A 9,381-nucleotide genomic window follows, 5' to 3' on the forward strand; every position below is an offset into this window, starting at 1 on the left:
TGCCAGCTGATTAGACGGAATAAGTTGTGTCCCCAGGAAGCACATCCCCAAAGCCACAGAGGCTATCATGTGGCAGGATCTAGCAAATGCTAAGGCAGAGAAAGGGGTGGTGACAGAGTGTCTTGGAGAAAGAAGTAGGAAGGCACTATGTAATAACTCAATCAAGCACAATACAATTGATAAAGAAAAACATAATAAAGGGACTTGATTGAAGGCAGGCCTGTCACTCAGCAGGACTGCCCAGCAGTTAAGACCTTCTTCCTATTTATCGGATCCATCATGTACCACAACCGGATGTTGATGACCTCCTATGAGGTTTGTTGATCTGAGTGAATGGATTTCTTGATTCTCCCTACTCACTGAAAAAAAAAAATCCAAAACCTATAGTAGAAATACATGTTACAAATTGATGGTATAGGCAGAGCTTGTAAAATATATAAAATTAAGTGATTGTACTCTATTCTTAATTGTACTTTTTTCCAGAATGGTCACACTCAATACTGCTTCCTTCTTTTTCAGACTTTATTCTTATATCCTAGAATGTGAACTTTTCTGCACATGTCCATTCTTAGACTACCAGGTAAACTACAGGAGGTTTGTGTGTGTGTTTTCTTTTCTCGTCTAGATGCACAACTCACAAATGAAAACCATGCAGATGAGAAACCCATTAATGCTATGGTTATAAATTCAGTATCCGAATTCGATATCACAGATGGACCGGCCAAGGAAACCCCCAATGAGAAAAAGCTGTCAGAATCCAGCACGTCACTGTCCTCCTTGGAAGAATGTCAGACGGAATGCTCCTACCTCCAAACCAACCCTTCAGAGCATCGGAGAGACACTGAGGGTATGTTTCCCAGAATCCAACCGTTTCTAAATAAAGCACCCAGCCCCCAGCCCCTGCAAAATCACCACATATGCTGTGAGGGAAAAAAAAGTCTTTATGAATATTAAACAGCTTGACTTGGATTTGGAATCCCTGGGAGTGACACATGTCAAGGTCACTTTGCAGTTGTGAGGTGCTTGGCAGATTGTTTGCTCTCCAAGTGGGGAATCAGAGGCAATGTATCTTAAATAGTAGGGCTGGGCAGAATCATTCTTATGTGGGACTGTGAAGTGGGTAGAGGGAAATGGCAGACTTCTTTCCCTCCTCAGAGTTGGGATGATTCAGCCCGTGGATCCAGGAAGACAGGAGAAGGCAGAGCAGAAGGGAATTAAAATGCTGGAAGTACAGAGATGGAGGCAGTATCAAATACCAAGAGGCTTCCATCAGCCCTCTCTGAAGAAGCTTTGCTTCCCCTAGGTAATATCACTTTCCAGGCATTCTGATCAGAGAAACCTAGACCAAAGCACCCGGGCTCAACATAAAGGGCACGTCATGTTTGCAGAGGCGATTTCAAATTGATCTCTGCGCAACTCTGAGCATCATCAAATTCAAAGTCTCGGACTCTGTCCCAGGAACGTACAGAGTTTAACTCAGGTTAAGGTTCCCCTGACCTTTACAGGGGACACAACCACTCTGGAGTTCTGCAGCTTTCAGAACCTGCATTGCATTTAAAGGAAGCCCGGGGTTTCTCAGAGGAAAACCTAACAGGGTATTGTCTGTCATCTACCCTTAAATTCATATTTAATTTTATAGATAAGAACAAATTTTAAATAAACTGCACACACACACCCATCTAACTCTTGCCTCTGAAGTTGATTCACTGTACAAAACTGGGCATGTTTTATTTCTTCTATTTTTTAATCATCTCTGACTCTCAGTCTCAGTTACATAGCATGACATGGTAGAGCTAGCAACACACGCTGGCTCCTTTTGAGGATCAAATGAAATAACATGGATAAAGCCCTTGGTACCTAAGCTGGCACACAGTAGGGACACAATCCCAGCTTTTATTATGGTTTCAGTGTCAGGCAGAAGGAAAGAGAAGACCCCTAGCATGTGCTATGAAGGCAGCACTGTGTGCGAAGGTTGAAGTGGCTCCTTTACGCTAGAAACCCTCGGCCGCACTGCCAGGGCTGCAGGAGAGAGGGGAACCACAGCGTGGGGCAGAAGGGAACAGGTGGGACTGGGCAAGCCTGGAGCAAGGTCATCTAAAGGTCACTTCTACCTGATCCCATCTGACGGCTGCCAGAGGACACACAGGCCCCGAGTCACAGACCTCGAAGCTCTCCAAGCCAAAGGTTAGGATGTGAAATTTCTGAACTTCTCAGCGTTGGGAACTCGTTCTATCTGTTTTATGGAGCACAGGACACTCCCACGGATGCATCTTTGCTCACTTTGGGCTGCAGACCACAGCGCCCATCCAGAACCATGCTCAAGTTTCTGTCTTTGGCAGAGGCTAACACCAGTCAGGAGAACAAGCCATGCAGAGGAGTTCTCTGCAAAAGCATTGCGACACTACAGTCTTGCGCTGGGTTGTACCAGGAAGCATGGGTGGTGCTTCATCAGGAACATTCGCTAATGGTCCCAGAGGTAGGAACTGCCATTGTACCTTTCCAGAGAGTAAAACTTCCATCCCTCCCATGAGGGATTGTGAGAGGAGGCAGGCTGGCCAACTACCACGATATCTGGTGCCTCGTATTCTCAGAGCCGGGCAAAAATGACATCTCTGTTAAAATGACAGCTAAAACTCAAAAGCATCCTGCAGAAAAATAACAGCTCACTCCTGGCTAAAAAGAGCAAGGAGACTCACAAGGATAAATGAATGCAGTGGTTTTCTAAAGAAAACCAGCCCCACCAGCAAATTCAGGCAAGTTCAGCCCCCCGTGAACCCGCTCCTTGATGCAGTTAGAGCCGTGGACACCTGCATAAGAGAGAAGGCAAATCACTCAGGCTAAGACCCACAGACAATGACAGGGAACTCGTCTCTTAAACAGCAAACATCAAGGAAATTCAAGGCAATCAAGAGTTAAGTCAGACATGCTTCGTTTTAGGGGATTTTTGATAGTAATTAATTTAAGGATGCAGAAATTGAGAACTGGGGTCATTGTTCGTACTGAGATAAATACAGAAATATCTTTGAGGAACAGCAGGGAAAACAGAAGGGAAAAGAGAAGATTGCATCCACTTTCATGTAGTTTGTGGTTAATTTATCTTCAGATGTATAAACGAGTGCATAGGAATGGATGCTTAATTGCTAATATCTATTATTTATACACATCACCCACTTAAAACAGGATGGAAAAGCCTCGCACATGCAGATTTTGTGAAACGTTCTGCGTCCATTAGCGCAGTTCATGGTGTGTGATCTGATGGGAATTAAGAGGATCTCTACTGCACATCACAGGCGATGGGCTGCAGCGTTACTTTGTTATTAAGTCGCGGTTCGTCATGTGTGGTCCCTTTCCAGAATAAAATGGGAAAAGTACAGAGAGCTCTCTGTACCTGCTTCTGCGTCTGGGTGCTTCTGATTGCAGAAGCATTCCCGTGAATAAGAAAACCAGGGCTACACCTGGTGTTAGAAACCAGCTCCCTTAAAAATATAATCCTGAGCGTATGCCTAATTGATGTATAATTTTGAATTCGAGATGTCTCATTCAGGTGGAAGAGGCAAACCATAAATACAAGACACCTCAAAAGAACAGTCTTAATTACAGCATGGGCTACTGAATAAAATGATTACATTTTCTACACTGTAAATTTCATACAATTAAATATAGTGGTGTCACCTTTATAAAATGTTTCAATTTTATAATTATTTCAGTTCATTTGCTCAGAAAAAAACATAAGCACAGATTTACCAAGTATCACCCAAACCTAGTCATTCTGGTTCTAAAGAACTGACTCGGATGTTACTTGTGCTTGTCTGAACTTAAATAGATCTTGACATATTTAAATAGCTATTAAAATTGATAACATCAGGGATGATACCCCACCCAAAGGCATTCAGTCACACTTTATTTATTCCCATATTCTATCTTACAGTTTTTTTTTTTTTTTTTTAACTTAATGTTGGGGGAGTGAGAGTCAATTTTTAGACTTTTCAATCAAAAACTTTTAGCCATGAGTGGGAGCCAGGAGGTTCTGAGCCTCATTACGAGGCAGCTGTGTGAAGCACAGGCTTGCTGGAGAGACGGGGTCTGGGCCGGTTTCACCTGGCCTCTGATCTTGCCTTGCTTTGCTTCAGGGGCGAAGGAGGGGCATTGCTGGTTATGTGGAGTGGCTTCTGTAAGAACCGCATTCTTGCTCCTTGGGATGAGCTCCCGCGGTAGCACGGGGTGCTGCTGAAGTCGGGAAGTGGTTGGCGAACTGCAGTTGGCAGCCCAGAGGCCTCATCCTGCCTTCCACCTGTTTAGGAGCAAGGTGCAGACAGTGGCGGTGGCCGTGACCATGGGGCTGACCTCAGGACCCTTCCTGGGACTTCCTTTATTATATTTTCACTTGAATTAAACGTGACCCTTCCAGTGGGACAGATCCTCCCTCATAATCAGCCAGTCCCCAGAGTATGTCGAGCACCTCTGGAAGCCGGATCATCCTCAGCATCTTCAGGCCTCTGGGTCCCAGAAGTTCCCCGTGGGTGTGAGTGGAAGACGAAGCCACCTTGGGAGGGACCTGTCATGGCTTCTCACTCCAGTCAATACCCCTCTGGGCTGTGTGGGCTGCAGGTGTCCAGCCATCTTACTCCAGGCGTAAGAAGCAGGATGGCAGATGGGCACACTGACAGCAGCGATCAGAGCAGACGCAGGGACCAGTGGCTCGGCAGAGGGCGTTTCCTGTGCCGGGAATCATTGCAAGGTCACTGAGGAGTTAAAAGATTCATATGACGAACAGCGAGTCCACAGCAATGGCCACACGAAGGCCCTCCTCCCCCAGTCCCAGCAGACCCGTAGCAGGGGGCACTGCACTGGCGTGCAGGCCATGGCAACCAGCCTTCATGGATGGGCCACCAGTGACTGGCATCATCCACAGCCTTGGGAACAGGACTCCAAGGAGAAGACACCACTGCCACTCAGGCAGCACCCAGAGCTGAGAGAGGTGTGAGGACCCCTGGGTTCCCTTCTCCCAGCTTCCCAGTCCTCCTGCTGCCTCCTGGGCGCAAGTTAGGCCAGAAGCGGCAGAGCGAGGAGAGCAGAGGACAGCAGGTCACTGGTAAGCGCAGCATCCTGCACCACGGCCGAGACTGGCAGGAGAAGAGTGTGAGCGTGCAGAGGGCTGAGCCCTCTGCTTCTGAGCCTGGGCCAGGCAGGCCGGGCTCAGGAGCTGTGCCACCTGCCATGCTTCCTGGCTGCCTCTCACACTCCGTCCCTCCTCTATAAACAGGGCAGTGACTATACCCGACCTGGACCCCTTCTGAGACCCATGTGGGATGCACAGAATGGGTGGAGGGCGCAGGCTGGCCCTGGGTGACCCAGGGACCCCTGCCTGTGGGACAGAGAGCACCAGCTTGGATCCAGAGGGAATGAGACAGGCATCCCTGCTGTACACCTAGAGCCAGGAGGCCTGAGGGCGGTCGGCGGCGGCACGGAACCTCGTCCTTTCAAAAGCGGGAGGGCAATGCTTCCCTCTGAGACTCAGTCACTGATTCGCTCATTCAGCCAGAGATACGGCTTCCCACCTCCTGAAACGTGGAACCAGCGGACACGCTCACTCGGTCAATGCCATCTCGCGGTCAGGGCCCTGAAGGAGAATAGCAGGTGCCGCAGGAGTGCCGGCAACGACGTGGCTCCAGGCATCTTAAGATGGACCTGAAGGTCCACGCAGGGGTTGGGCACAGCTGGAGGAGGCTATGCCAAGCACCACAGGGCCCAACGCACACCCAGGTCCCGAGCAGGGCTCGTTCCAAATGGGATGTTCAGACAACGGAGCTGCCCTATGGTGAGGATTGAGGAAAGTCAGCCCCAAGGTCAGCAAGGAGGCAGAGGCCCAAGATGCAGGGCCTGTAGGCTCTGGCAAGCACTGGGAACCGACGGCAGCTGCACTTTCTAATGTCAGATTACAAACATCACAGCTGCTGAATCTGAAGCTGGCACATGTGGTTGCAGAACGTCTCAAGAGGAGGCCATTGCCGTGGGCTCTGGTGACGGCTGACGGGGCCAGAGTTCAGGTGGCAGCTCTGCAGGGGGCAGAGGCTTGAGGAGACATGGCAGGATGCAGGGGTACCCTGGACATGGAAGAGATGGTGAGGAAAAGAAAAATAGCAAAGGGCACCCACCTGGTTTCTGGAGAATTCATTGGGCGTTCAGGAGCCCCTCCTGCGAGAAACCAGAGGGACAGGTGTGGGAAGGGGAAGAGGATGCAGCAGGGCCTTGGCACACGCCATGTCCTGAAATCACTGAAGAGAGAGATGTAGGCCACAACGTGCATGGCGTTCCTTCCTGGGGGCCAGGGAGAAGGGTGCGAATCTCAGGATGCGACTGATGTCAATTTATAGAACATGGGGAGGCAAAGGAAGGTCAGGTCTGGGGCAAGCAGACCCCGACTCCCTTTCCAAAGAGCTGCACTTTCCCCCAACTTGCCAGCGTTACTTCTAAGCAAACCAAAGTTGGTCCTATGCAAACCAGTTTTTTGCCTGCTGATGTAGAATGATTTAACATGCAATTCAGGAGAAGTCCGGAACATGCCTGAAAGTCTGGAAAAATCTGTTTTCAATTCATTAATGTTACCTTGTTTTTTTGGGCAAGAGGCTCTGCCTTTTATAAGCAAATAAAAAGGACTGACTTAGAAACAGAAAAAAAAAAAAAAAAAAAAAAAAGCAGCACTATTCTCAAGTGCAAAATAGAAGAGGGCGGAAATCCAATGCCAAATTGGTCGAATGATTAGGCCAAAACACACTCTCTCTCTCTCTCTAATGAATAAAATCTAAGATTTGCATTAGAAGCAGAGGTGTCCAAAGTCTGCAAGGCCACATCACAAGCAGGTTCCTCACACTACAGCAAAAAACACCAGGTCCTCCCTCACCAGCAGCCCCTATGTCTTGCCCTCCTTACTCCAAACCAACTTTGAGCCTTGTGTGTATAAAGCACAGGGTCCCTGGGATCATTTTTACAGGGTCGTAAGCCTGAGTGGGTCTCTTGAGCCTCCAGCCCCGGGGATCATGGAGGACCCCTTGCCAGGGGCTCCTGTGGGAGCAACTAAGCTCGCCAGGTCACAGGCCCCACCCACTTTAGAAGAGCCAGGACAAAATAGAGTCCGTGTCCTGTTACTAACTCACTCCTGAGTTTCCGTGGGTGGTTCGTGGTGATAGGAGTGAGTTGGTCATTTGTTAGGAGGCAGCCAAAGCTCATAAAAACATACCCAGGCTGGCAAGAGATGAGCACCCAAGCCACAGAGGTATTATGGAAAATGCAGCCTAACTTTAAATACCAAGTAATGGCCACCACACCTGCAGCAATATATGGCAATTAAAGTCGTTGTAAAAGTCATGGTGTGTTTTATTTTACCACCATCTCACTGGGAAGGAAAAAGGGTGGGTGGGAAGGAGCAAGGGCGATTTCAGTTTATCTATTCTCCAGATTCACTCTAGAACTTCAGGTAGTATTTTATAATACGTTAAAGCCACTTTCTTTAAGATATTTGCTCCTTTTCTGAGCCGGATTACAAGTTCATTAAAGAAAGCAACCTTTTCTGGAAAAGGCTGTTGGAAGTAAAGGAACAGGGCAGAAAGCACGTCCACTTCCTCCTGGGGGTCTCTTCTGCATGCTCTGCAGTCCTGTCCACCCAAATCTGAAAACCTGAAAGTCAGTCACATGCCATGGAGAAATGAGATCCTCATGAGAATCAAAGCTTGATCAGTCAATCAGCCCGTCTGGAGGGGCGTTTGCAGCCCAAGCCGGAAGCTGACTCCCCATCATCAGCAACCTTCAGACTATAGATTTTGATTAACTGGACGACTTATCACGTGAACACTCACCTACCTTCTACAGAGAAGCTCACACATGTTTGAGGCGTTATAAACTTGAAAATAAGTTATATTTTAACAAGAGAACTGCTACATCTTCTAACTAATTCCCTTTATGGAAGCAAAAAAATAAAATAATCCATAACCCATTGCAGCTGTTTGGCTAGAATTACCAATTACCTTCAGTGCTGCAGAGATACTTTCCAGATTTTTACAAGTCTGCATAGTAAATTTTTAAACCAATTTTCTTAAAGAGACTGATAAGATTTAAAACCTTTTAGACCTATGATGACGTACTTCACTTAAATACTTGGAATATAAAATCAAGGCTTTGCAGAACTGGAGGAAAATGGAGGCAGGAATTAAAAGTGAAACCCAACCCCAAAAGCTGTGATTCTTTTAAAAAACATTTATATTAAGTTTTGAAATGTACTTTTCACTTGCATTTGAATATGGGTGTGGTGAATTTACTGGAATCCACGGGGAGCAAATACCAAAGACAAGAAGGGAGACCTGGTAGCCTCTCCTGCCCTGGCTCACCTGGCTCCAGGAAAGGCTCTGCTCTTTTTCAAAACAGCTGCAAAGTTTCCAGGTAGGTAGCTAATTCTGTGGCGTCCTAGCACCTCTGTAGGCCAAGTAAGTAAAGGAATAGAGAAAAGTGCCAGCACTTTAAATAACCTGGTGATGTGGAATCGATAGGAGATGCTCAGGAAGTTAATCAAGCCATTACTTGGGTAGTGAGTGTGGTGGCGTGGGGGTGAGGCTGGAGTGAGCCATGGTGAGCAGCGGCCCTGGCATGCAGGTAATCGAGAGCGCACTGCAAAGCTACCCAGTGTACCGCTATGCTGGCCTGTCCTTGGCTGAGGCCCCCACGGGTGTTGCTATCCATCTTCTTCTTTCTTATTTTGTTTTTGTTCATGTGCAATAATAACTCTATTGGCCATTATTTTAATGGTACACATTTCTGGCTACGGAGTGGTAACTCAGTGCCTGGAGGATGATCAGCAATTCCATCTCCTCGGACACTTAACACTCGTTCCATTCTGGTGTAGTAATGGTGTCTCCTTCTTTGAACAGAGGAGTGTGCCTCGCTGATCCTCGCCTGTCTGTTTTGCCAGTTTGGGGACTGTCTGCTGATGCTGCCCGACACCTGTGAAGTGGTGTGCACGGGGTTGTGCTGCCCCTCTCACGGGTACCACCAGGCCGCCGACCAGGAGCACCCGCCCGGCGACTGCAGCTGCAATTGTGACGTGGACTGCAGCCTCTTTGAGTCCTGCCATGAGACCAGCGAGTGTCTGGAGCTGGCCATGGAGATCTCGGAGATGTGCTACCGCTAGCCCCGCCCCGGGGCCCCCGCAAGGCAGGAGATTCCATGGCAAGGAGACAGGTTTCCATGTGCCCAAATGCAGGGCTGTGTTGCAGTCCTTGGGTGCCCGGTGCCATTTTATTCTGCATCTGTCTGGGGACCTAGCATGGTTCACTCAACAGTCTCATTCCAAATTTTGCCAAGGCAGGGCATCCAGAGAGTGAGCTTCCCGGT

The 9,381-nt window shown here is 48.2% G+C and overlaps 1 protein-coding gene across 2 annotated transcripts in view; it reads left to right on the plus strand.

Moving 5' to 3' along the window:
- Nucleotides 1-9,178, plus strand: part of MDFIC2 (MyoD family inhibitor domain containing 2) — a gene marked incomplete at both ends in the record, with an annotated part of 97,704 nt that extends 88,526 nt beyond the window's left edge. For both annotated transcript variants that reach the window (XM_079122061.1, XM_079122060.1), the window contains 2 exons: nucleotides 626-847; nucleotides 8,919-9,178. In XM_079122061.1, the coding sequence (XP_078978187.1) occupies nucleotides 626-847; nucleotides 8,919-9,178 (482 nt within the window). The remainder of the gene's footprint in view (nucleotides 1-625; nucleotides 848-8,918) is intronic.
- Nucleotides 9,179-9,381: the final 203 nt, after the last annotated feature.

This window comes from Sciurus vulgaris (genome assembly GCF_902686455.1).
Source record: "Sciurus vulgaris genome assembly, chromosome: 19".
Taxonomy (NCBI): domain Eukaryota; kingdom Metazoa; phylum Chordata; class Mammalia; order Rodentia; family Sciuridae; genus Sciurus; species Sciurus vulgaris.